This window comes from Humulus lupulus, chromosome 1 (assembly GCF_963169125.1).
Source record: "Humulus lupulus chromosome 1, drHumLupu1.1, whole genome shotgun sequence".
In the NCBI taxonomy this organism is placed as follows: domain Eukaryota; kingdom Viridiplantae; phylum Streptophyta; class Magnoliopsida; order Rosales; family Cannabaceae; genus Humulus; species Humulus lupulus.
In genome coordinates, this window is record NC_084793.1 from 309,992,656 (window position 1) to 310,020,079 (window position 27,424).

Here is a 27,424-nt window from a genome sequence, read left to right on the forward strand (position 1 = left end):
ATCTCACCTTTTGTGCTTAAGTGTAAGATGCATGACTACATTGATTGTGTACATCTGATGAGTTAAGTATGGTATGATGATGATGCATATGATAAGTATGTGAAGAATGGTTATATGAACACCATAAGGGTGTTGTGTGATATGTAATTGATGAATTCTGTGATATGTGAAAGATGTCTTACTTGGTTAAGAATGATATGAATTATGTGCAAGTATGTGTTCTTATGTTGATGGATATGTGGATTACTCTATGTTCATGATTTGTTATATGTTATGATATATGAAGCGTTTAAGTTTTTAGGCTAGAAACCTTAGATCTGAGCCATAGCTCTACGTTAAGGTATAACAACGCCACCAACCCAAAGCTTCATGTATTATGACTAAAGATGTTTTGAGTTATATGAGATGTGATATAATGCCTTGATTGAATACCATCAACATCAGTCATGAACACGAACATTGGCATTTCAGCATCAGCATGTATGCATGGCATGTACATTTATGTGATACATTATTATGTGATATAAGACCATGCATATGGATATGAGAAAAGTTATGAAATGTCTTGAAAAGTCTTATGTAAAGTTAAACATTTTAATGACACAAGGCTTAAGCAAAGTGATAATAAGATGTTTAAAAAGGGTGCCACTGTTTTGATGAAGCAATCAAGTAAGTTCAGTAAAGAAGACGGAAGTCTATAAGACTTATAGTGGCTGCCCACTAGTGTGGGCTAGGTCAGAGTTGACCATTCAGATATGTTTGCCATGTTTCCGTCTTTCTCCTCCATATGTGTAATAAGTATGGCAGCTATGGCAACGATGAAATGAGTGTTATGATGAGCCTAGCTGAGATGATGGCTAGCCGGAGGAGAACCCATGGGATTCTATATGATATGTGTAACAAGCCCTGCAGGCATTGGCTGAATCAAACAGTGTGCACAAGTGATATTGGGCCCATAAAAAAATGTGAAACTAAAAGAAAGAGCATAAAAGTAAAGTTTGAAAGTGCATGAGCAATAAATGAAATGCATAAGTATATAAGTCAGCATATTAGTATATGTGCACTACAAACTCACGACATTCATGTGTATGTGTATGCATGAGATTTGCTTACTGAGCGTTAGCTCATTATGTTATTTTCCAACATTTTTCCAGGTGTGGCTTTAGCTGTTGAGCAACTTGTGGAGCACGGACTCAGTAGCAATGCCATAATGGTTTAGAGTTTTCATATGGCTGCCTTAAATTTAAAGTATTCATACGTGTAATAATTTCTTCTAATAAGTTTATATAAAAGTTTTAAATTTTTCTGTATTTCTTCGTATCATTTTATTTAATTCTTTTGGTCAAGTGCCTTACCTACTCGTAAACCCTAGAATTACGAGTATGTGGCAGACGTACCCTACCTTAGGGACGTTACAGCAATAACCACAAACAGAAGTTTATGCAACTAAATACAATCTCAACCAACTCATTGCAACCTCAATGAAGCCCAGTTTAACATAAAACTTTATATTTATATACTTTCTATTATGATATATGCTTTATATAATATCTCTATATTATAATTCATATAATATATATTTTTTAATTTTAAATTAAATAATTTCTATTAGGTTAAAAAGTGTATAAATTTTAATAAAATAAGTATTCAAAATATATGAAATTATAAACTTAATATTTTTCTAATTAAAAATTACACATAAATATATAAACAATGAAATAAAAAATTTACTTTAGAAATTTTAAGCAAAATAATTTTTTTTAAAAATTATTATATAAAAAGAATTAGAACCCCTTATCTTAATTCCTAATTCTCTCGACATCTTTTCTTATTTTACCCTCCAAATTATAATTTAACTTTATATTTTGCCATGTATATTTGAGCATCATAATTTACAAGTCAACCAACGACATGTGAAATGTATGGTAAAACGACATGTCGTTTTCAGTTAGAAATAGACCCCAACTGTTAGAGCATCTCAGGCTCCGAGAATGACCCTTTCTTCTCCTGCTTCCTGTAAATGTAGCTCTTTTTTCTTCGATTCATCCATTCATTCCTATCTCCTTTACCTTTTTCTTATAAAGAATTTAACTTTTGGATTGAATCAATCGACTTCATGATCTCCAATCGGAGAATCATTCCAAAATGTAGTTTTTATCGACGATTCACTCCTCAGCGCAGAGCTTCTGTTCTGGGTTTTCTTTTGGCAGGTATATTGGATCTTTTTCTCTAATTTTTTTTTTAGGGTTTGAAACTGATTGCAATTCGACCCAAATGTGCCACTCACGTTTAGTTTTTCCATCGAATCTTCGCCTCAATGGTTTGAATCAGCTTAATTCTGTTCACCGGAGATTTTACTTTCACCCATTTTTACGAATGAATGCGTATACATACGCTTTGACGCTTCCTATTTCAGATTTTCTTGTGGGTATTTCTCTCCCATATTTTCATTTTATTGATAAAGTTTGTATTTTGTATTTTTTCAAAAAAAGTTTCGATAATTCTTTCCCTTGATTATTTTTTGAATAAATAAAATTAACATCAAGAGCTGCTTTGTTTCAAATACTGTGATTCTATGCAGATATGAACCCAATTAGTCTTTCATTAGTAGTTTCATATAATAATTTGCCCATGATTGATTTTGTAAGTGAACAGAAGGCTAATTGAGAGGTCATTTTAGGGTATATTGCAGTTTCAACTTCTGTTGTGATGATGTTATATTGTATTTAAGATCTTAATCTACGTAATAACTTCATAGATTGGTTGTCTATGCTTTTTAAATGGAGAGGAAACTCATTTGGCTATTCGTGTATATCATTCTGATTTTCTTCTATGAATAAAACTCATTGCCAATATATAAATATTATAAGCTGATTGCCATGAACTCTTTGAAATGGTCATATTTTCTATGTCTTTATTCACTAACATACACAGGAAAACCTTTTTACCTTGGTTCTTGTCTAGTTGTATAGATGGCAACCCGAGTTACTAGGTCGAAGAGAGAACAATCCCAGCAGCAGGAACAACAAAATAGAGCTAGATGGACATCATATCTTACTAAAATACTTGCAGACTTGATGGTTGAACAAGTTTACAAAGGGAATAGGCAAAACAATTCTTTTGGCAAGAAATCTTGGAAGTACATGTGTGATGATTTTTATAGGAAAACAGGTCTCAAATGGGATAAGGAGCAACTGAAGAACCGATATGCAGTCTTGAGGAGGCAATATGCTGCTGTAAAAACCCTTCTTGATCGAGGGGATTTCACTTGGGATGAATCCACAGGAACTATTATTGCCAGTGAGAAAGCATGGACAGAAATCATCAGGGTATGTCTCACTATCTGATGTTTTGTATGCAAAAAAGAAAATTCTAAACCTGCCTTATGTGGAGGAATCTTTTCTTAAGCAGGAACATCCTGATGTCGAGCCTTTGAAAGCCAGTGGCTGCTCAATTTATAAAAAGCTATGCACTATATTCTCAGAATCAGCAACTAATAATGGGAAGCATGATCAGTCAGCTGAACTCGGGGAAAGGACTCGATCAAACATCGGTCAAACGACGCCCTTGTGCCTGCAGCAGGAGTCCTCATCTGAATCTGAAGAAACTGATGATGTTGTAGAAATTCAAGACACAGGTCAGCCTTCCACGCCTAGGACTGGTGTTCGAAAAAGAGGGCGGAAGGGAATTGATGATGCCATTGCTGAAGCTATATTTGAGATGGCAGCCGCATCAAAGATGAGGACAACAGCCATACAGCAATGTAATGCCACCAAATATAGTGTAACAAAATGTATCAAACTATTGGATGAGATGCAAGGTGTTGATGAGAAACTCTACTTGGCTGCTCTCGACATGTTCAACAAGCCTTCATCGAGGGAGACATTTATGTCTCTAACAGGTGACAAGCGCTTGACTTGGCTGCGTTGCAAAGTGCATGGCGCAGCCCACTTACCTTAGGTTGACAGAGAAGGAACTAGACATGTTTGCTCAGTTCAGGCCACATTGTTATGAGACGAGTTAACAACTTGATTATTGACTTTGTAAATATCTAGTTGGATAATGTTACTACAATTTTCTTTGACTTCTAGTTTGTTGAAGGATCTGCTTCAAAGCTAGGCATTTGAAAATTGAAATTGTTAGAATAGTATGTGCCGAACCCGTTTTGGCCATTTCAAATTGAAATTGTTAGAATAGTTTCTGCCACTTAATTTCTACATATCAAGATACAGAGGCAGCAGTTTATTCGAGCTGTTCATGAGAGAATTCTTAATTTGCAAACAAATAATACTAATATGAAACCATCAGTTAAAACCAAGTTTAACTTATCATTTGAGGAAAAAAAAACAAGGGGGTAAACGAAAATTAGATAACAAAGCACTACAATATCAAATGTTCTGCGACCAAAGTATAAAGTAATTCGAAACTCGTAGCTCTAGTGCATTCCAAATCGTCAACAGATAACCGCTATGAACAAAATCAGGTCAACCTGATTCTCAGCTAGAAGAGAGAAATGTTGCAACTTTGTGTTGATATTTATCTCCATGAGTCTGCTCTGCTCTGCCTACCAAAAACGAGGAACAATCTATGTACAAGAATTTGACCATTCTTCCTAAAATTTAAAAAACAATTCTTACTGTAGTAACCTTTTAACATCAACCTCCTGACCAGAACTCTTGGTGTGGTTGTATACTGACTCGAACGCGTGCATACATACGCTTGAAAACCCCACCATTCCCTCAAAGACATGAGGTAATCCCATCTGCAAGTTATTTAGGGTCATCGCCCTTGTCACGCTCACTGACTTTTCATGCTTCGTCTTCTCCTCCTCTGCCTTAGCTCGCAACATTTCCACCTTTAATCGCTTCTCTGCAACTGGGTTCCTTCTAGAAACACCAGAGGATTCAGGCATGGAGTACGGGCCATACTTGCATTCCAGTGATCTAAGGTTCACCACCTTCTTCTCGAGTTCTTTAAACACAGCTTCTGATTTCTTCTTTTGTTTATGCTCCTCCGCTTGTTGAACAACAATGGCATGGATTACCGTCAAGAAGCTCTTGATTCCTTCTGACGCTACTTTGTCAGGAATGCGATCAACTGCAAGGTGCCATTCATCACAAAGAGAGTAGATTTTCGATTCTTGACCAGTTCTCGACAGTGGATTTTTATTAAATTGGAAAAGGCTAAGCCGGAGCCAGCCTGTGAGGGACTGGATATAATCTTGTTGGGCTTTAACCATGTTGCAAAAGGACATATGCCATTGCTGTACTTCAAGCTCAAGCTGAAGAGTTGATTGCCTGTGAATCTCAGAAGTCGGTTCGGCAGAAGGGATGGCGTTGAGGTATTTGAGCTGTTGAACGATATGCTTCTGAACCTGGTGGCACTCATACATGCTCCTCCACATGCACATTAATCTGCAAACCAAGTAAAGTATTGTAATAGCCTTACAATTTTTTTTTCTCGAAAACTAGGCTCCCCTACCTAACCCTACAATATTCGGGGATTGCTTAGAACACAAAAGACTCAAACCTCAGCAAATCACATGTCCCACCACTTGAGCTACCCCTAATAAATAGCCTTACAATTTGACCTGAGACAACTTCTCAAACCATAATTCCCCAGGGCTTTACTAACTTTATATCATTAACAAAAAACCTAGTAACTTGAGTGTCACAAACTCATGTTCCAGGGCAGGTTGAAAAGTGAGAAAGTGTAAATTAGTTGGCAACAACAGGTATTGAACACTAGGATTGTGCTTTCATCCCAATCCTGCTGTATAGCAGTGCTCGATTTTTTACGTTGAGTGGATATGGAAATTATAGAAAATTTCGTTCTTACGCGATAATGTTTAACTATTCACTTCCTAGAATCAACTTAAGAACACTGAGCTTTTTTTTTGGTTTATTTTGATAGGTGAGTGGTGAGGGATTCTAGTCCCTATAATGTTAAAAAAAAAAAAAGGGTCTCTCTTAGAAACACTCAAAAAACAGAAGAAATCAACAAGAGATCTGGTAACTGTGATTGTGAGATATGTTTGCAAAGAAAGCAAAGAGACAAGGAGACATGAAACAACAAAGATAAAAGCAGTCAAAAAGCAAATTTCTCCACTGTACATTTCAGCATCATTTTCTGAGTCTTTGACTCAGAATATAAAGTTAACTTTTACTCTGATAAGCCAGATAACTACATTTTTTGGTCATTAATTTGATACATAAAACTTTCTACTTCCTAACAACAAAAATATAAATTAGGACTCCCCCAAAAAAAAAGTAATAGGGCCCTAAAAACCATTACCTAACGTTATAAGGTACCTTGTCAATGACACTCCAAGAGAAGTATGAAAAATTAGAAAAAGGGGTGTGAGTGTGACTAAAGATTCTCAAAGAGAGTAAGAGACCAATTTTTCCACCAAAAATTCTTTGGTTTCTAATAGTTCCATTAAAATGGCTTACCCTTCAAAACAAGCTAAAAAAACACTATTGTAAAACCCCAAAATTATCCATTTTCACACTAACTTCACAAACAAGAAAAGAAGCCTACTAGTGCTTTGTGATCAGAATGTACGGTAATACATAATAATACATGGTACAAAACAAAGTGAGAATTGACCAAAATTAATAAATAAAAGACTAACTAACCCTTTGACTAGGTCAATAAGCTGTGGATGTAATTCTGTCTCTCTCAATTTGATGATTTCAGTAGATGTTGACTCAATGGCTTGAGAAGCAACCATCATTTCTGACTCCAACTTCTCCACTTCTTTCTTGGTCTTCTCAGTCTTCATATAATCGGCTCTCTTCAACTCTAGCTTCTTCAACGTTGACATCTTTTTTCCATGTTCTATCTTTATGGTCTCCACACCCTATAAAAATTCAAATTCAACAAAATCACTAAGATGGTCCAGCAAATTCTCAAGCCATAAAATGTCATTCTTGGGGTTCCCAAAAGGGAGAAAAGAAACTAATGTGAACACAAAAACAAAACAAAACAAAACACAATCACATGATCATAATAATCTTCTTACCTTGACCTCTTCAAATAGTTTCTTTTCCCAAGCATAAAGCCTCTCAACGGTAGAACAATGACTACCATTGATGTTATTATTATTATTAACACTTCCACTACGATTGAATATACTACTTTGGACCACTTCATTACCCATCTTCCCAAAACCGTTTAGCTTGGGACTCGAACCCCATGACCATGAAGATGGACTCAAGCTCCAACCATAGTTATAAACCTTACCTGAAACAAACAGTAGTGAGTAATCACAGTAAAAACACTTACCATATTTTAATTTTTCTTTAAATAAATAAATAAAAATTACCTCCATTGCTACTCTGAGTAGAAAAACCAGAGCTTGGAACTTCTAACAGTAATGAAAGCTGAGCACCAGCATCGGCAGCTTTGAGTAAATACTCATCAAGCTCTTTAATAATCTCAACTAGATCTTTAGTGTTCCTTGACACCACCATGGCGAGCTCACTCGAACTGTCTTTGGAAAATCCGCTGACCACCGAAGGTGGTGCGGCAGTACTAGCTGCTCCAGTGACGGTGACGGCCACTGGTTCGGAGACTGTAGTGGTGCCCTCTTCCCATTCCTCCTCGGTCACCGACCTTGACGAAGAAGGCACAAAAGGGTCCCAGAAATCCCATGTGGAAGAAGGAGGAGGCGGCGGTGGCGGCGGCGGAAGAGCTGGGGAGGCTGTGATTGACGTCCATGTGTCTGAACTCGGGCTCATTGGGACTGGTGGAGGTGGGGGCCGAGGTGGGGTTTGCGGCGGCGGAGAAGGGTGGAGTGGCGGAAGATGGTGGTGAGCCCGGTGGTGGTGGTGGAGATGGAGATTAGCTTCGGCATTGGCGAACTGAAGCAAAGCTGAGCCGGTGCTTCGGAGTGAGCGAAGGTACATGGTGTGAGCTGCGGACATGGCTTGACGAGCTTGGACGAGCTGTTTCATGTACCTCTTGCGAGATTTACATCTCGACACAGTTTCTTCTCTCTCAACTCGTGAGTAACAGCAACCCATCTTTAGATTTTCTCACTCACAGTTGATCAAGCTGAAGAAGAAGAAGAAGAAACAGAAGAAAATGCTTTTGAAAAGGAGAAAAGAACCAAACTTTTTCTTTTTTCTTCTTCTTTGGTTGGGAAAAAGAAGTGACCCTTTAGCCAGTGGTTGATGATGATGATGATGATGAAGCTTTCATTAATGGCAGAAGAGGGTTTCCCATGTTGGCGTTTGTGCTTCTGTTCAAGCTAAAAGCTGGGTTTCTAAAGTCACTCTCTTTAAGTGCACATTTTAACGCAAATTTTGAAAATTTAAAAGAAAAAAGACTTCTTTGGGGTTTGGAGTAAAACTCTTAACCCAAGTTAATAGAACCATGAAAAGACTGAGACTTTATTTTTCAGAAAATGACAGAGCTTGGACCATCTTCATCTTCATCTTCATCTTCTTCTTCAATTACTACTAGTTATTCTTCTGGTTATGGTTATGGATAAAGAAGATCTGTACTACATTGATCTGAAAGTTGAAGAAGTGGGTTTGAGTTTGTGTTTGGAATGTGGTGAAGAAGAGCATAGCTCCATAGGACAGGTTTGAGAAGTTGCTGGGACAAATGTATTGTACTTTGGGCAGAGAGCCACTATTCCTATATATCATTTTTTTTTTATAATCTATGTTCTTAAATGCCAAAATTACCCTAATCTCATAACTTTTAATCAACATCCTAAGATTAATTAATTATTTATTTTTATATTATAAAAATTATTATTTTAATTTGACAAAATAATATGTAGCTCCCTATTATTTTGTTGTTATTTACCATTTAATATATTTTCTATTTAAAAAAAATTATTTGCAAGTCACATCACCTAAAATTGAAAAATGAATATCAATGCCAAACAATTTTTATTTGTAATGACATTTATGTGTCATTGTAATTTTATCAAAAAGAAAAAGAGTTGAAAAAATAATTATTTGACAAAAATCTAAAACTCCAAACCTGTAGTTTTTTTTTGTTTTTTTAAAGAAAAATAAACCTATAAATTTTAAATAAAGATATATTAGGAAACACTCGTTTATTTTGGTTGTAGTTAAAAAAATTGCACATAGATATTGGTATTTTATTTTAATCATATTTTAAGTTTTTAAATCAAAAGTATATTTATTTGTTATATTAAAATTTGAAATTATATTATTACTCTATATTATTTATAAATTAAAATCTAAAATTATAACATTACCAACCTGTTTTTTTTTTCTTTTTCTTGGAGATAAGAACTAATTAACAGCCTTGGGAACTTAACATGGAAATCTGAGAAGTAAAAAAAAAATTAAGAATGGTCATACATTAATGGTTTTAATTTTATTTTTTGAAAAAGACAAACATATAAAATATAAATAGTGGTTGAAGGACAACTCTTAAGTATATCATCTGCAATTTGGATTCTTAAATAAAAAATTAAAAAATATTAAAGTTACACACAAAGTATATTCTCCTACACATATTTTAATTTCTTTAATACCTTCTAATAAAACATAGGATACACATATATATATATATGTCATATAATAAGTATTTACAAAAAAAATTAAATAATACTTCTTTTTAGGAAACTGTGAATCTGTGATGGTGGAATCTGTTTGTCACAGAACATCACAGGTTGGTAATATTTCAAAATGACCAATAATGCCCTTCTTCTTCTTCTTCATAAATATTCATCTTTTTACCCCTTGTGTGTATTTTTTTACTGTGCACCAATTTTCAAAACTAGTTATCAGATTTTACCACCCTTTATTATTTTTGAAAGTGTTTTATTACCATTTATTATTGACAGAGCACTATTCACATAACTCAAATTTATGAGAATCATATTATTCATTTATTATCAATCATTTTTAATAATTATTATAAAAAATTTAATGATTCATTCTATAAAAAAATCTTAGAAGCAATACAACCTTTTAACATGTGAATAATGTTATTAATTTATAAATATCGTAATATTTGATTTTTTTATAGTAAAATAGTAAAAATAAATCATCTAAAATATTATTTTTATAAACAATTTATTAATATAAGCTATTTTTCAAAACATTATTTTTAAAAAATAAATAAAAAAATACTAGTTTACAAAGTTTTCCATTTATTACATTTTTAGGCCTTATATTTTGTCTAATTACCTATTTGAATCTTGTATTTTGACAAATTACTTTTTAGACTCTGTATTTTCTAAAATAGTTTAAATAGATCTCTAAACCCGATTTTGATGAAATTTTTTATAACTAAAATCACAAATAATTCATCAAACTAACAACTCAGAACACAAATATAGTCATTTTGCCTAAGAACTATGATGTTATATTCAATTTTTTGTTCATCAAAATCAGGTTTTTGGGCATATTTGAACCATTTTACAAGACACAGAATCCAAAAATTAATTTATCAAAAACAAGGTCCAAACAAGTAATGAGCTTGGTCCAAAAAATATAAACCCTTTCTAATTTTATTACAACTTTATTTGTGTGAAATATTGGTGGAAAAAAAAAACAAAACTTAAGTGAAAAATTGCCTAGGTGAGTTATACAAAATGGAGCTGGATCAATAAATAAAGACATCAAAACTTTATGAGCTTGGTCATTTTGGTGAACATAAGTGAGTTCATTCAAGTGGTACAATAATACACTAATGGCAAAGTCATTAAAATAGAACAAATTACAATAGTGATACTACATTATATAATAGGGGCATTATATTTTAAGTTATTTAAATATTTAAGTTATATATAATTTACATATATTTTTTAGAATATGAAAAGGAAGAAAAATAGAAAAATGTGAGTATAAATTGATAAAAAAAAAATTATATTATATATTATTTTTTTAATAAAAATAGTCTCTTAATCAAATTTTGAGGTACAAATATAATGTCCTTATATAATATTAGGGTATTTCTACGATGCAACTCACAAAAGAGGTGCAGTTTGCACCCTGTGAACAGTTTTTGGCGCAAATTTTTTTTATGATTGTATATATTGTAGTTATTTAGAGCATCCTGCAAATTTTCATAAAATTTTAAATAATTTACAGTACCGAAAACAAGGTTAAACATGTTGTTGCACTCGTCACTATTTTTTTTTATACACGTGGAAAACAACATGTTTGAACATTATTTTCGGTACTCTAAATTATTTGGAATTTTCTGAAAATTTACAAGATGCTCTAAATAACTATAATATACACGGTCATAAAAAAATCGCGGCGAAAACTGTTCTCGCTTAGCAAACAAAAAAAGGTGCACCAGTGTGCCTCTTTTTGTGAGTTGCACCAAATAAATTCCATATAATATTATAGGACAATTCTTCTATAGATGCTTCACTTTAAGCCCTACCGGTAGGGCTTTCAGTGTTTCTTAACCCGTAAACAGTTTTCGACGCGACTTTTTTATGACCATGTATATTGTAGCTATTTAGACCATCCTGCAAATTTTCAGAAAATTCCGAATAGTTTACAGTACTGAAAACTAGGTTCAAACATGTTGTAATCCACGCACATAAAAAAAATTAGTCACGCGTGCAATAACGTGTTTGAACATAGTTTTCGGTACTGCAAACTATTCAGAATTTTCTGAAAATTTGCAAGATGCTCTAAATAGCTACAATATACACGATCATAAAAAAAAATCACGTCAAAAACTGTTCACGGGTTATAAACACTGAGAGCTCTACCGATAAGGCTCACAGTAAAACCCCATAATTCCCCTAATATTATATATGTATACTTTTTAATAAATATTATTTGGAAGGATATAGTATTCATTCACTATTTATTTACAACTAACTACTATTCAAGTATATATTTTATGTACATGTGAAAGATACTAAACAATTCTTCTCCTTTTGGTGTGGCAGCCTGGCCCAGGCAGGAGTGCAAGATTGAGTGCTCTATTCCACATATGTATAGACATTTATTTTACCTATTTTTTATAATAAAAAATTCATGCAGCTTTTTATAGGTTCTTTTTAACTAGATCACCATTTATTTAATGTGGGCATTTCTATGGTATAATACACTTATTTTTATAAGAAAAAATGAAGGTATTTTCAAGTTTCCAACCAGTGTTGTTTAAATTTTTTACTAGTGTTATAAATAAAATTGAAAGAAAACCTTATTCATACTCTTAATTTTATATATATTTATATTTAGAAAGCTAACTAACACTTTTGGAAGTGGAAAAAGTATTATTTTAATATCACAATAAATAATAAAAATCGATAGATAATTAGCGAAAAAGTCGTAGGGGAATGATCACATGACATGATAAATTAGATACTCTTATGACATGTTTATTAACATGTAATCGGAATCATAATAAGTCAGTAGAAAAATAAATGAGAATAAAATATGAAATAATTAGAATTATTATTTGTATTATATTATTTATTAAAATTATTCGAAAAGATAATTTAAATTATTTTTTATAAAAAGTAAAACAACAAAAATAAAAACTATTACTCTTAATGACATTCCTTTGATAATTGGAGAGAATCATTCTCGTTCATATTTTATTTATTCCACAAGTTTTCTCATTTTTTGTAATTTAATAAATATGTGATTGATAATGATGGGAATGTGGTAGACCAAAAAGTGATATTTATAAAAATATGTACACATTTATTATTCTTATTAGATTGATTACAGTGACTAATTTGATCTCACATCTCAGTTGATTACTTTTTATATTTAGTTTATTTATAAATAATACTATATATCTTCTTCAATTTATAGCTGATGCATTGTGGGGTCAATACAAACTTCAATATTTTCATAATAATTATATATAAAATAGTATATATATTTTAATTGGGAGGCTATTATATATATATATATTTATGATAATGTGGTAACATAGTAACTTGGTATAGCAAGTCACCAATAGATAATATTTTTTTTTACATTAATTTCGAATTTAATTTTTTTTTTGTCATAATTAATATTGTTTCCAACTAATAAGAAACACTAGCTATATTTAGAAATTGACATGTATTTGAAAAATGAAAAGTTTATAATATTATATTTTCATAATAAATACACTTTTTTCATCATGTAACTCTTCTAAAAATTTGAAAAAATCAAAATTTAATTTTAAAAATATTAACTAACAACTATAATATAGATCATTGATCTTAATTTAACGATTAATATTAAAGGGAATATACTCATTTGGTACCCTGTGTTTTTGCAAAGTATCATTTTGGTACCTTCTGTTTTCAATAATGCTCATATGGTACCCTGTATTTTAAAATCCTACATATTTGGTACCCTAAACTCATATTTGATAGATAAAATTTTGTTAATATGATCAAACTATCATCAGTTATATGTAATTATGTAATTAAATTTAAATTTATAACTTACATAATTGACAACGGTTTGATTAAATTGACAAAATTTTATCTATCAGAACTGAGTTTAGGGTACCAAATATGTACGATTTTAAAATACAGGGTACCATATGAGCATTATTAAAAACAGAGAGTACCAAAATGATACTTTGCAAAAACATAGGATACCGAATAAGTATATTCCCAATATTAAATTACTATCAATATATATATAAAAAAAAAACTTTATTTTAAAATCCTTTTGACTAGAGGCCAAAAAACACAGATGGATTTTCCTCAGCATATACGAGTGAAGATTGGTCCCATTATTGCTATTGGATTTTTTTCACCTAATTTTGAATGTTTTTTTTTCTTTGTTTCGGATTTATTCTTAGATTTACTGGTTTAGTTATGTTACAGTTGTGTTTGGTTTGTGTGTTGTCTTTTTCCTTTTGGATTATTACCATGTGTAAATGTTGAGGTAAAAATTAAGCTTCAATTGGAGTTATCTAAAATAGAAACATTCAATTTGAGTTATCTAAAATATAGGATTTATTCTTAGGCAGTTTTTTTCCAAACAAATATAGAATTTACTTAATTAGGTGAGAAAATAAAATCAGATCTAAACAAACAAATCTAAATTAATAACTAGTTACATTTAGATATATATATATATATAAAAAGATATGAATAAAAAAAATCATATGTCAGAACAGTTCGTGACTATAATCGGTTATAGTTACATTTAAAAAGAAAAAAATTAAATATGAATTGCAAAATCAGATTTGAAATGACAAAACCAAATATAAAAAAGAAGGATAACAAAGAGAATGTAAATAAAACTAGAGAAAAAGAAGAAGAAGATCCAGATGGGCGAAGGTACGTCGCCGTTAAGGGTGGGGGCGAAGGTGCGTCATCGTCTTCGGAGCAGAGGTAGCATCGTCGGCGGAGGACTAAGATGAGAGAACCAAATGAGGGAGAAGATAGGAAAAAGGATAAAAAGATAGAGAAATATCGCGAGGGAGAGAAAAGAGAAAGTGAGAGATAATTTTGTGTATTTATGATTATGGTAATATATTTTTTATATTCTATAAAATTACTATGTTTAATTTTTTTTTTCAAAAATTACCATATTTTATATAATTATTTTTTATTTTTCCCATATTTACCTAAACTTCTCTTATTTTTAAAGCCATAAAATTTGACAGATCCTAAATTGGGCCGAAGAAAATGGCAAAGCCTTTTAACCCGATCACGGATCTTCAAAAGAATCGGCCCAATATTAAGAAGTGGGCCCAATTCAACCATAACGTACGACGAATCAGTTCGTTAATCCGTTCTTACACTCACAGACCAGACTCATCACACACAGGCACGAACACCAATAAAGATAAGGAACCAGCCAACTACACGCGCTTCCACCACTACACCCGTCACGCTCCATTAGCATATCTCATTCCATCACCTTATCACTCTCTCCAAAGAAAGTTCAATCCACGCGCTTTAATTGCGTAGATCCATCATCAATAAGAGATATTGTCATATATCCAAACACATACCAATATTTTCGATATAAATTTAGTCCTCAAAACCGCTCATATCGTATAAATAGCGACTTGACTTGTTCTCGATTCTTCTTCTTCTTCTTCGTTTTCTTCTCAGAGAAGCTTGTGAGGAACGAAACGTGTTTTAATGGCGGAAGCACTCGTGGTAGATGGAGATTACCTCAAGGAGGTGGAGAAAGCTCGTCGAGACCTTCGCGCTTTGATCTCCAGCAAGAATTGTGCTCCTATCATGCTTCGTTTGGCGTAAGTTCTACTGTCTTCTCTCTATAGTTTTTCTTTTCTTGGCTGATGACAGAGCTCGATGGAAGAATCTCATGTGTAACTGTGTTTTCTTGCTTCGATGACTCGGTTTCTCTTTTTCAGTTAAAATTTTCTCGGTGACCAAACAGAGTAATATCGAGTGTGTGTAGAGCTAAGATAGTAAGATTTATTGTTACTGCTTCGCAGAGATATGAGTGTTTATTTACACAAACTGTACTACTCTTAAATTTGAGAGTAGGCTTAAAGGATTTATGTTTATGTAGAGATTAGTGAGGTGTGAAGTTTAGTGACAGAGATGGTGATATTAGTGGTGTTGAAATCTTTGGTCAGGTGGCATGATGCAGGAACTTATGATGTTCATACCAAAACTGGAGGTCCCAATGGCTCAATCAGGAATGAGCATGAATTAGGCCATGGAGCAAATAGTGGCTTGAAAATTGCCATTAACTTATGTGGTGAGCTTTTCCATTTCGATCTAATTTTTTTCAGAAGCAAATTTTGTTATAGTAATCTTGTTATTATGAACACTTAGAATCTTGTGCAACTGGGATATCTGACTGAAACTAATCTAGATTTTCTGATGTTTTGACAACACTAATTAACAATTGATGATTTTAAAACATTGGACAACATGATGGATATCAAAGCACCAAAATTTCCCCCCTAATTTTTCTTACTGTTTCCTGGTTGTGTTTTGATAACAGAGGAAGTGAAGTCCAAACATCCAAAGATTACCTATGCTGATCTTTACCAGGTGATTATCGTTTGTGTTTAGAGGCTCTGTCTGTCTGGGGCAATAATAATCATTATTCTAAGAAAAAAAAATTGTGTTAGTTGAACAATAATTTGTTATGAATATGATTAATAGATAGGTGCTACCCTCTATATCTTTACAGACCTTGGATAAGATGGTATGCTGTAAAATGCTACAATTTATCTTCAACAGTCATCTTTGCTGTATGTGACATTTTCTATTAATAATTTAGAACCATTCCAATTGTAAGAATGTGGCATAGTTATTATCCCCTTATATTTTCTAAAGTTGGACCATATATGGGTAGTTATAATTAGTGTAAATTTTATGTGACCCTAGCATATATTTTTTCTTAGTTTCTTAAATTGTTTGTAGATGTGCATATAGCTTCAGCTGGTCACTCTAGCCTCTCTATAAATTGACATCGATATTTCCATTTTATAGAGTTATTCAATTAAGTTATATTCTGTTATGTTTGGTTTAGCTTGCTGGGGTTGTTGCCGTTGAGGTCACTGGAGGTCCAACTATTGACTTTGTTCCAGGAAGAAAGGTATGTTGATAAAGCTTCTTAAGTTTCATAATCACCCTTTTAGTAACTTTTTTACATATCTGTATCAGGATTCTCTGGAATCTCCTGAAGAAGGACGTCTTCCAGATGCTAAACAAGGTATTAACCACGTTCAAATTTCAGTTTTTCCAACAAGGTTACCTATTATCTAATACACAATAGTGAAACTTAATTATTGCTTATGGTTTTTGAGATTGTCTCGACCAAGTGATCGTACTAGTCAATGACCAAGTTAGAACTAGGAGGCCTAAAATAGAAACCAAAACTAGGGGATAGTGATAGAGTTTTGTGACAAAACACATCCCAAAAAAGCAAAAAGAAAAAGAGAGCTAAAGTAATTTTTGCCTAATTAATGTTTTTTTCTTTTTGAATTTCTTGCAGGAGTATCACACCTAAAGGACATCTTTTATCGCATGGGACTATCTGACAAGGACATTGTGGCACTTTCTGGAGGCCACACATTGGTAACTCTTTTTGTACTATAGGGTATCATATTGATTCATAGAAGTTAAACACACGCGTAAATGATCATGTTTTAATTTGATTTCTTTAGGGCAAAGCACATCCGGACCGATCAGGCTTTGATGGCCCTTGGACAAGTGAGCCTTTGAAGTTCGACAATTCATACTTTGTGTAAGAAAATGAATAAAAACTTCTCCTAATTCTGTAGCACTTTCATTCTCTTAAACATACAAGTACTTATTAACAAGTATATATGCTAATCAACAATATAATCTGCAGGGAGCTACTGAAAGGAGAATCAGTAGGACTATTGAAACTTCCCACAGACATTGCTTTACTAGATGATCCGGCATTCCGAGGCTACGTTGAGCTATATGCCAAGGTGATAATGTTAGAATTTCTAATACAGTCAAATAATATAAACAAACAATAATCTTCAACATATAATAAAAAATCATGTCATTATAAATGCATAAATGAGAAGTTTTAAATCATAATTCTATAGATCTTTTGCATTTCTAATACAGTCAAATAACATGAACAAACAATAATCTTCAACATATAATAAAAAATCATGTCATTATAAATGCATAAATGAAAAGTTTTAAATCATAATTCTATAGATCTTTTGCTAAATTAAAGAAAAAGATTAACACGAGAGCGGAAGCACTAACCTGAAACTATTGTTGGAGATTGTACAAAGGGATTAGATATTTCTATATAATAGGTATCTATTTGAGATAATAGTCTCTCTTTTCTTATTAATGGTATGACAAATAGAATAGAATAAAATGATACATATATATAGGAGACCACATCCTTAATTTATAATTAGTAATTTCCAATTTTACACATTGTAAAATTAAAAATTCACTTTCCTATTTCTACACATTAAATTCATGATACTTTAATACCCTATGATATTTATAACATAATTGGTCACTTAATTTTATATCACATTTTATAATAGCATTATACATTATATATATGTGCCGATAAAATAGAATTTTAATCCAACAAATATAGCTCACCAATTCTCTCATATAAGTTTGAAGTTTCCTCATGCAAATAACTTAGTTTAAAAATTGTGCATCTCTAACTTGTCTTTAAGGGAAATTTAGAACATTGTTATGAGACATCAATATGGTGTCCAACACCATTTAATGTTTCTATTTTAAATAACACCGATCATCGTATGTCGCATCAAGAGATTTGCAATATTGTTAAATTTAAGTGGGTGAAGAGTGTTTTGTGGGATTTTTAATCTGATGATCTAAAATTTTTTACGGCAGGATGAGGATGCGTTCTTCAAAGATTATGCGGAATCACACAAAAAGCTCTCAGAGCTAGGCTTCAGTCCACTTCCCCCTGGCCCCAAGGAAGTTACAAAGTGTGGTGTAATAATTGCACAAAGTGCCGTGGGAGTGGCTGTTGCTGCAGCTGTGGTGATCCTGAGTTACTTCTATGAAGTTCATAGAAAAATCAAGTGAATAATATGAATGAATAATAATAATAATAATAGTATTGGTCTAAGTAGTGGAAACATTGAAGATCATTAAAGCATATTTTAATCAAATAAGTCCTCATTTTATGATGTTGTAGTCTTGACCATATAAAACAACTCTGGCTTTTGTTCTAATTTTAATATAATACACAATGAGGTCATTATAAACATATATATATATATATATTCTCATGTAGTTATCTTAGTTATTTCGGATTATATCAGGTGTGATCTTATTTGTTCCAATAGTAATATGGGTAATATTTTATTTGCACACAATATATCAAAGACACGTTAGAGAAGGTAAGAAAGGAAGAAAACGAATAAGCAAACGAAGCTTTTTTTTTACTTTGTTCTTCCTTTCTTCCTCGAAGAGCAAATAATTAATTCCTTTCTTAATATGTTCCATTGAAAAACATTCTTCTCTTCAAATACACACACACACATATATATATATATATATATCTAATCTTAATTGTGTTCATGAAAAGTGTACTTGACATAATTTGGGAAAGCTCTCATGGCTTCATCAAGTAACAACAGAGAATATGCCAAGGAAATTGAGAAAGCTCGGCGAGACCTTCGCGCTCTTATCTCAAGCAATAATTGTGCTCCTATCATGCTTCGTTTGGCGTAAATAATCTTCTTTCTTTTCTGAAATTTTTATATACAAAATCTCTATCACTATACAAATATATATAGTGTTATTATAATCACTATTTTTTTTTTTGTATATACTCGTGTGTCTTTCCTTATGTTTTATTAAAATACATATTTAGTAGCACGTGTTTTCAATAATTCTGATATGTTATACTATAATTTAAAATCGTACATACTTAGTACCGTAGACTCAAATTTAATTAGTAAAATTTTATTATTATGATCAAATTGTTCTCAATCATATGTAATTAATTTATTAAATTTTAAGGCATGTCATATTAATAAAATTCTATTGACAACATAAGTTATCAAGTTTGAAATTTCAATAAAACACAATATATTAAATGAGTATTTACCTTATTATTATTATTATTATTATTATTATTATTATTATAAAATATGTAAAAATCAAAAAGTAGAGTTAGGGTGTATGTAATTTTCTCTTTTGTTATTTTTAAAGTCAAAATATATATACATATAAACCTCTTTTACAGGTGGCATGATGCTGGAACATACGATGCTAAATCAAAGACTGGAGGTCCTAATGGCTCTATCAGGCTACCAGAAGAGTTAAAACACAAAGCAAACAATGGTTTGAAATTTGCAGTTGATCTTTGTGGTGAGTTTACAGTACTAATTTATACAGTTTAAAGTTAATTTGTTATATAGCAAGAAAGTAATTATTATTATTATTTTTTTGGTTTGTTTATTTGCAGAGCAAGTGAAGACCAAACATCCAATAATCACATATGCAGATCTTTACCAGGTGAATATTATACTTTTTTATACACATATCATGACAATTTATGTCACATATTTGAATAACTATTATATGATTTCAATTATATATATAAACTTTTGGTATGCTTCTCAGCTTGCTGGTGTTGTTGCTGTTGAGATAACTGGAGGTCCAGCTATCGACTTTGTTTATGGTAGAAAGGTATATATATATATAAACATAGATATAAGAAAAAGAAAAAAAACTGATTATTTGAGCTCAATTTTGTCATCACTACAAGCAAATATATGCATTTTACATTGAAAAATGATGAATATTATGATCCAAATGTTAATAATCATTATTGATAGGTGACAAAAGGTATTAGGGTTAAGATCCAAAAATATTACTTATACCAACTTTTGATTGTTTCTAACTCAGGATTCAGATAAACCTGTTGAAGAAGGGCGCCTTCCAAATGCCACTCAAGGTAGTGTTTTAGACTTTAGTTGTTGTCAAATTCTCATTAAAACTTGGGAACATTAGTAAAATTATAAAGTAAATAAACAAGAAGAGATTTAATAGTACTTATATTTTTGATAGCATAAATACATAATATTTATTTTTTGTTACAAGAGTTACTTTTTCTCGTTAAGTAACAAATATTAAACTTTTTAAATATAGATATTGATGGCATAAATACATAAGTTTACGTCACTGTTGTACTTAAATACTTAAAAAAAATTAGTTTTAAAAAAGAAAATATTTATCATTTATGTTACAAATATTAAAATTTATGTATTTAAGTGCAACAATTACATAAACTTATGTATTAATGTCGCCAGTATCACTAATTAAAAAGTTTGGTATTTTTCTGTTAACGAAAAAAGTAACGGTTGCAACAAAAAATAAATATTAAATATATTTATACTGTCAAAAAAATAAGTGAAATAAGTATTTATACCGCCAATTTCCCATAATAATATTTGTTATTATTTTGATAACATGTAATTGCAGGTGTATCACATTTAAGAGATGTATTTTACCGCATGTGTTTAACTGACAAGGACATTGTAGCACTTTCTGGTGGCCATACATTGGTATGTATAAAATTTCTGTGGTGAACCACCAAAACTTTTTTTTAACCATTAAGTTTATTATCTCCTTTTGTAATGTAGGGAAGGGCACATCAAGAAAGATCAGGTTTTGATGGAGCATGGACAAAAGACCCTTTGAAGTTTGATAACTCATATTTCATGTAAGATAACATAAAAAGCTTTAACTACTTACCATAGTAGTACTCTTGTGATTTGAATAATAATAATAATGTTTCTTTGATTTGGGGTACAGAGAACTTTTGAATGGGAATTCCCGAGGACTCTTGAAACTTCCTACTGATAAGGCTTTAGTTGAGGATCTCGAGTTTCGCCGTTATGTCGAACATTATGCAAAGGTGATTGAAATTTTCTAAGATTTAAGATCTCGTTTGGCTAAGCTTTTTCTCTGTTTTTCCTAAATAGGCCCTTAATAATCTTATTTTTCATAAAATTTTCTAAGAACTAAGGTCTTGTTTGGCTAAGTTTTTTCTCTACTTTTCCTAAATAGGCCCTTAATAATCTTCTTTTTCATAAAATTTTCTAAGAACTAAGGTCTCGTTTAGCTAAGTTTTTTCTTTGTTTTTCCTAAGTGGGCTCTTAATAATCTTCATTTTCATAAAATTTTCTAAGAACTAAGGTCTCGTTTAGCTAAGTTTTTTCTCTGTTTTTCCTAAGTGGGCTCTTAATAATCTTCATTTTCATAAAATTTTCTAAGAACTAAGGTCTCGTTTGACTAAGCTTTTTCTGTGTTTTTCCTAAACGGGCTCTTAATAATCTTCATTTTCATAAAATTTTCTAAGAACTAAAGTCTCGTTTGACTAAGCTTTTTCTGTGTTTTTCCTAAACGGGCTCTTAATAATCTTCATTTTCATAAAATTTTCTAAGAACTAAAGTCTCGTTTGACTAAGCTTTTTCTCTGTTTTTCCTAAATGGGCTCTTAATAATCTTCATTTTCATAAAATTTTCTAAGATCTAAGGTCTCGTTTGACTAAGTTTTTTCTTTGCTTTTCCTAAATGGGCCCTTAATATCTTCTTTTTCATAAAATTTTCTAAAAACTAAGGTCTTGTTTGACTAAGCTTTTTCCCTGTTTTTCCTAAATGGGCTCTTAATAATTTTCTTTTTCATAAAATTTTCTAAGATCTAAGGTCTCTTTTCTAAATGGGCCCTTAATAATCTTCTTTTTCATAAGAATTCTAATCTCCTTTTACTGAGTTCACTAAAAGGAATAAATTTGTGGCAGAATGAGGATTCATTCTTTGAAGACTATGCTGCATCACATAAGAAGCTATCAGAGCTAGGCTTCAAGCAAAGTGGTGGAATGAAAGCAAAAGCAATTGGAGTAGCAGTTGTTGTTTCAATTGGTGTTGCCTTACTTGCCACTCTACTCCATAAAGGACAGTACCATATCATACCTCAAATTTGAATTATATTAATCTGTGCTTGAACATGTAAATAATATAATAAATAAATGTAAAAAAAAGTCAATAATAAAGGACAGCCTTTGTGCAGAGAAAAATAATGAGACATCAGATTATTGTTATTTTTTTATTAATAATCAGCCTGATTAAAGAGGCAAACATGAATAAAATAGAGATTAAAGAAGCTTCCTCCCTTAGTGGAATTATAATACTAATCTCTCTCTCTCTCAAAGTACTCTACTCTCTAGTACTTGTTACACAGTCATACAAAGTAGAACACTGATGATCTCTACAACAACAAATTCATCCTCTACAGGATCCTCGAAATCAAAGGAGAACAAGTATATCTCCCTGCCTAAAAACTATTTTAGCTTCAGAAATTAAATTAGTTAAAAATAATAATAATAATAAGTAAAAAGAATAGAGGAATGATCTCTCTCTCTCTCTTTCTCTCTCTATTTCTCTCTCAGAGTCGGGATTTTTAGGCCCTTGGACTGAGTGAGAGTGTGATGTCTTGAAAGACCTTAAGTCTCTTTTCAATCTTCCTTTCAATCACTTTCCCATTTTCACTTGATGGGCCTCCTAAAACAGCTGCAAGAATTGCCTCTTCAAAGTCCTTGTTATCAGGCAAGGACAACATTTCAGTCTTCTTCTGAGCTGCTGGTTCTTCTTCACTAGTGTTAGACAGTCGTCTAGTCTTGTTATTCTCTGGGATGTCTACCAATCCGGATGAAACCGCTGCAGCAACTGGCTTTGTGTTCTCACTACTTGCTTTTGTTACTCCCATTGAACTAGCTGCATTTCCTGACCTTGTTCTCTTGAGGGTCTCAGGAAATTGAGTTGAAATTGGAGGTTGTAGTGGATCTCTTGTGAATTTAGCCGAGTAAAATGGCTGTGCAGCAATATTCAGTGAGTTCAAAATACTAGGAGTAAGCTGCTGCTGTTGCTGATGCTGCTGCTTTGTTATTTTTGGCTGTGGAAGACTCAGTTCCTGAGCTACTAATATGTTAGAATTGGCATTCTCATCAGCGAAATCGTCTTGTGAGAGGGTCTTGATTGAATCTGTTGGTGGAAAAGTGACATGATCTTTGCAAGGCTGAGGCTGCCAGATTGATGATGAGCCGAGGAAAGCATCGAAAAGGCGGCTTTGTTCGACTCTGTCACCTCCCTTGTTCAACATCTCAGACTCAAGATCTTTGAGCATCTGCTGTGCCCTCTCATAGGCTTTGAGATGGGAATCAGTGCCTCTTGGACCATCTGCAATGGCAGGTTTAACACGGCGGAGATTCTCTTTGGCCTCGGTTATTCGGCCTTGTTTCATCAAGCAGATACCAAGGTTGCACATTTTGTTGTTGTCTGGTGAAATTGCCAGTGCTCTGCGATAGGCATCTTCAGCTTCAATGTAGTTGTTTTGCTGCATCAATGCCCACCCTAGATTCCCCTGAAAGAAACAAAACACAGAACACAAAAATCAGCATTATTACACATTGATTCACATAACATCTTGGAACTCAAACTAATGAGAATGACAATTCTTTCTTACAAGTAATCTAGTAGCCTCTTGCTCCACAGAGACCTGAAATTTCTTTCCTTGAGATCGAGCTGTCTTAGTTCGTTTTCCATTGAATGCTAGACCTTGCTGAATCAAGTACAACTTATGTCTCAACAGTGCTATTTGGTCATCCAATCTACCACATCTCTGCCAGAAAAGAATGATAAATTTAAAAAAAGGAAGACAATTGAAGATAAACCCAGTTTTTAGAATATGAATTAGTATGCAGTAAAGAGATCTAAGAGCTTTGTAATGAACCTTATAAAGATCCAAAAGAATGTTATCAAGAGACTCTTGAGCTTGATCTGAACACCTATGTCTTAACGACTTAATAGCTTCAATGGCTTCTTCAGCCCGATTCTGTTGCTTCATCACTATAGCCATGTCTTTAAGAGCACTATCCACTCTATCTCCAGAATTAATGGCTGCCCAGAACAGCGGAATAGCTTTCTCTGGATCCTTATCCACCAACTGAAACCAAACAAAAGGACCAAAACCCAAATGTCAGAACATAAATCAAAGCAAGAAAAAGCAGTCTTCTTCCAAAAACACACAACCCCATATAAACTTACTTGAACATTTTTGGCTCTGACATAAGGAGAATCTCCAACTGGTACCTTGTGAGTCACATGAAACGACTCGGACCGAGTTCTGGAAACTCCAAGAGGCTTGGCTGGGGACGAAGGAGCCGACTTGGTCGGTCTGAAACCAGGAGGAGCATTCCACATATCCTGCAACATCTTCTTCTGCTTCTTTTTTTTTTTTGATAAATTATTTGCAGAGATATGAGAAGACCTTCTTCCAATACGAAAATGAAAGTAGAAGAAGATGAAGAAGAAGATATGGGAGGAGAGTGTGATGAGGAAGACGGAGGAAGAAGATGAAGAAAAGAGTAGTATAATACGAGAGATTAAAAGGAAGTTTAAATTTTTCGACCGTTGGGGTTACCGTTTTAGGAACTAGCCGTTGTGAGTTTTTTTTTTTAGTTAAGCACTAGGGGAAACAAACACTATTGTTCTCCATAATTGCACTATGGCACAAACTTTTGTGTAATTTCACTATGGCCCAAGTTTGTATTATTACAGAATCTTTCCATCAGATTTTTTTAATGTACTAATAGATTCATCACAAGTATAATTAGGGAAAATAATTAAGTAATAGACAAATAAATAAGATTATTACCAAAAAAATCTTGTCTCAAATTTATACATTAGACGAATATAATTTTATTGAATGAAAATAAAGGGAATTTTGTTGTTTGGTTGTTTTTTAATTTTGGATTTATAGAAAAGAAGGCAAATGGAAAATTTACATCTCATGTGGTGTTTTGCATTTTAATTCGAAAAATCACCAATGATATTTTATTTACATAAATATTGTGCCATAATATAAAAAAAATATTGGATTTATAAAATAATATACATGCAATGAAAAATTTATGAAATCCCAATTTTTTTTTTTTTTTCAAAAGTAACATTTTGGTTGCTTAAGATACTGGTTTATTACATTTTCATAAAAAACTTTATTTTTTAGATTATATTATGGGTGCTTTGGCAAAATGACTTATTTTTTAAAGTCATTTTGCACTCTAGCTTAGTTTTAATACATTGCAAAATTGTCTCTCATAATTTAGATAGCTAGTCGAAAATTTAGACAGATGGTCGAAAAATTCAAACAGTCAGTCGAAAATTTAAGACAACTGGTCGAAAAATTTAGACAACTGGTCGAATTTTAGACAGAGTCTATTTTGCAAAAAATTATCAAAAGTAGGCCAGAGTATAAAATCACTTAAAAAATAATGTCATTTTCATCAATTTCTTTTATATTATTAAAAGTGTATTGAAACTTTTTATTTAAAAGTCAATATGTAGTATACTAAAAGTAAATTTTGCTAATAGATTATACGATAACTTGTTATACTTTATTGTTACTCATTATTTTCTAATATAAGCTTTAAAGTAACCTAAAAGTATCTTAAATAATAAAAAACTATAATATAACCTAAAAATGATTATTTGGTATATTTAGATAACAATTTTTATACAAATAAGTTTTTGAGATAACCAAAATGTATATGAAATAATATGGTCTATAAATGAAGCTTTTTGTAAAAAAAGTAACCAATCGGTATCTTATCAGCATCATAAGTAACCAAAATGTTACTTTGGAAAATCGAGAAAATGGAATTTCAAGATTGTGTGAACTTTTTCTTTTCAAGTATATTATTTTTAAAATCTGATATTTTTTTATGACGTAGGAAGACATCTTTGTAAATAAAAAGTTATATGTGATTTTTGTAATTATTTTATATTATATATATATAGAGAAATTGGTGAAAATAGCCTCTTCTTTTAAGTGATTTTGCACTCTGGTCTATATTTGATAATTTTTTGCAAAATAGCCTCTGTCTAAAATTCGACCAGTTGTCAAAATTTTTCGACCAGTTGTCTAAATTTTTCGACCAGCTGTCAAAATTTTCGACCGCCTGTCTAAATTTTTCGACCACCTGTCTAAATTTTCGACTACTTGTCTAAATTATGAGAGGTCATTTTACAAAGAATTATTAAAACTAGGCTAGAGTGCAAAATGACTTTAAAAAATAGGCCATTTTGCCAAGAAGCCCATATATATATATGAAAAAGTCCCAAAAAAAATAAGTTTGAAAAAAATAAGTAGAAATATGAAATTAGAGGCACAGATATAATAATAATGTATTTATTGTAAGAACGAAAGAAAATTAGTTTATTATAACATTATTATATTATTCGTAAATTACTAATATAAGAACTTGATAAATACCTAATTTAAAATTAAATTAGTCATATTTATTTATATAACTAGTTTAATTTAAGTTTCTACTTTTTTTTAATATAAACTTACAAAATTACACTCCTCTAGTGATAAAGAAAATTAAAAATTAATAAACTGGAGAGAGAAATTTTACTTAGAACAGTTAGAAGGAGTTATAATAAGAATCAAGAAAGGGTGTGTGTATCCTAATTTTAGCATGAGTCTTTCACTCAGATCGTGTACAGCTGACAAATAAATGCATGGAAGAAAATAGCCAAGGAGTCCATGTATTCTCCACATAGACAACACGGTTTTCATGATGGTTATCCGAGCTAGGGATGCATAAATTGATAAGAGCAAGCTTATAATATTTATAAGGCATGACTTCCACAGTACGAGCTCGACGTTGTATCCAGCTCGTGGCAACTTGGAGATATGGCGTGTCCGCAGATCCCCGAAGACCCGGATACTTTACATGGTCGTTTATGGCCAGCTTATGATATTTAATGCCCCAGATATTAGGAGACTATTTATTTCATGATCAGATCATATCCTAGTATAAATGAGAATATTTCATATTAAATGTAATAAATGTGTAAATTGGTGATTGACTCACGCGGTTACTCAAACCTGTCCAAGAAATTTCTCTATAAATACTTAAAATATCGGACAGGAAAAGGGACAATTATTCTG

The 27,424-nt window shown here is 31.9% G+C and overlaps 5 protein-coding genes across 7 annotated transcripts; 3 read left to right on the forward strand and 2 right to left on the reverse strand.

Annotated features, from left to right (window-relative positions):
• The first annotated feature begins 1,972 nt into the window (after positions 1–1,972).
• Positions 1,973–4,084, forward strand: LOC133812869 (L10-interacting MYB domain-containing protein-like). 3 transcript variants are annotated; one of them, XM_062246698.1, is made up of 3 exons: positions 1,973–2,210; positions 2,973–3,329; positions 3,412–4,084. In XM_062246698.1, the coding sequence occupies exons 2-3, from the start codon at positions 2,973–2,975 to the stop codon at positions 3,958–3,960; spliced, it is 906 nt and encodes a 301-aa protein (XP_062102682.1). In that variant the 5' UTR covers positions 1,973–2,210; the 3' UTR covers positions 3,961–4,084. The 3 variants fall into 3 exon arrangements, with proteins under 3 accessions (XP_062102682.1, XP_062102680.1, XP_062102681.1); XM_062246696.1 differs by having other exon boundaries at positions 1,974–2,210; positions 2,965–3,329; XM_062246697.1 differs by lacking the exon at positions 1,973–2,210 and adding an exon at positions 2,225–2,424 and having other exon boundaries at positions 2,965–3,329.
• Positions 4,085–4,308: 224 nt separating this feature from the next.
• LOC133812867 (protein ALTERED PHOSPHATE STARVATION RESPONSE 1) lies at positions 4,309–8,625 on the reverse strand. The gene is made up of 4 exons (XM_062246694.1): positions 7,328–8,625; positions 7,025–7,245; positions 6,639–6,862; positions 4,309–5,414 (listed from the first exon to the last, which is right to left on the reverse strand). Exons 1-4 carry the CDS (start codon positions 8,025–8,027, stop codon positions 4,634–4,636), a joined length of 1,926 nt encoding a protein of 641 aa, XP_062102678.1. The 5' UTR covers positions 8,028–8,625; the 3' UTR covers positions 4,309–4,633.
• A 6,354-nt stretch (positions 8,626–14,979) lies between these two features.
• Positions 14,980–18,665, forward strand: LOC133812870 (L-ascorbate peroxidase 3-like). Its single transcript, XM_062246699.1, has 9 exons — positions 14,980–15,189; positions 15,538–15,662; positions 15,912–15,961; positions 16,446–16,511; positions 16,580–16,628; positions 16,911–16,993; positions 17,083–17,162; positions 17,271–17,373; positions 18,284–18,665. The coding sequence occupies exons 1-9, from the start codon at positions 15,074–15,076 to the stop codon at positions 18,479–18,481; spliced, it is 870 nt and encodes a 289-aa protein (XP_062102683.1). The 5' UTR covers positions 14,980–15,073; the 3' UTR covers positions 18,482–18,665.
• Positions 18,666–18,819: 154 nt separating this feature from the next.
• On the forward strand, positions 18,820–22,573 carry LOC133812872 (L-ascorbate peroxidase 3-like). Its single transcript, XM_062246700.1, has 9 exons — positions 18,820–19,128; positions 19,650–19,774; positions 19,872–19,921; positions 20,030–20,095; positions 20,315–20,363; positions 20,891–20,973; positions 21,052–21,131; positions 21,224–21,326; positions 22,212–22,573. The coding sequence occupies exons 1-9, from the start codon at positions 19,016–19,018 to the stop codon at positions 22,392–22,394; spliced, it is 852 nt and encodes a 283-aa protein (XP_062102684.1). The 5' UTR covers positions 18,820–19,015; the 3' UTR covers positions 22,395–22,573.
• Positions 22,493–24,815, reverse strand: LOC133812868 (protein POLLENLESS 3-LIKE 2). The gene is made up of 4 exons (XM_062246695.1): positions 24,514–24,815; positions 24,200–24,412; positions 23,933–24,088; positions 22,493–23,830 (listed from the first exon to the last, which is right to left on the reverse strand). The coding sequence occupies exons 1-4, from the start codon at positions 24,679–24,681 to the stop codon at positions 22,871–22,873; spliced, it is 1,497 nt and encodes a 498-aa protein (XP_062102679.1). The 5' UTR covers positions 24,682–24,815; the 3' UTR covers positions 22,493–22,870.
• Between the last annotated feature and the right edge of the window lie 2,609 nt (positions 24,816–27,424).

Coding starts and splice junctions, on each gene's coding strand:
- LOC133812869 (XM_062246698.1), top strand. CDS start 2,973: ATGGCAACCCGAGTTACTAGGTCGAAGAGAGAACAATCCCAGCAGCAG. Junction 3,330..3,411: donor CATGGACAGAAATCATCAGG/GTATGTCTCACT, acceptor TTTCTTAAGCAG/GAACATCCTGATGTCGAGCC.
- LOC133812867 (XM_062246694.1), bottom strand. CDS start 8,027: ATGGGTTGCTGTTACTCACGAGTTGAGAGAGAAGAAACTGTGTCGAGA. Junction 7,246..7,327: donor TACTCAGAGTAGCAATGGAG/GTAATTTTTATT, acceptor TGTTTGTTTCAG/GTAAGGTTTATAACTATGGT. Junction 6,863..7,024: donor AACTATTTGAAGAGGTCAAG/GTAAGAAGATTA, acceptor GAATTTTTATAG/GGTGTGGAGACCATAAAGAT.
- LOC133812870 (XM_062246699.1), top strand. CDS start 15,074: ATGGCGGAAGCACTCGTGGTAGATGGAGATTACCTCAAGGAGGTGGAG. Junction 15,663..15,911: donor AATTGCCATTAACTTATGTG/GTGAGCTTTTCC, acceptor TTTTGATAACAG/AGGAAGTGAAGTCCAAACAT. Junction 16,994..17,082: donor TTTCTGGAGGCCACACATTG/GTAACTCTTTTT, acceptor TGATTTCTTTAG/GGCAAAGCACATCCGGACCG.
- LOC133812868 (XM_062246695.1), bottom strand. CDS start 24,681: ATGTTGCAGGATATGTGGAATGCTCCTCCTGGTTTCAGACCGACCAAG. Junction 24,089..24,199: donor TTCTTTTGGATCTTTATAAG/GTTCATTACAAA, acceptor CTTTTCTGGCAG/AGATGTGGTAGATTGGATGA. Junction 23,831..23,932: donor AAGAGGCTACTAGATTACTT/GTAAGAAAGAAT, acceptor TGTTTCTTTCAG/GGGAATCTAGGGTGGGCATT.
- LOC133812872 (XM_062246700.1), top strand. CDS start 19,016: ATGGCTTCATCAAGTAACAACAGAGAATATGCCAAGGAAATTGAGAAA. Junction 20,974..21,051: donor TTTCTGGTGGCCATACATTG/GTATGTATAAAA, acceptor TTTGTAATGTAG/GGAAGGGCACATCAAGAAAG. Junction 21,327..22,211: donor ATGTCGAACATTATGCAAAG/GTGATTGAAATT, acceptor AATTTGTGGCAG/AATGAGGATTCATTCTTTGA.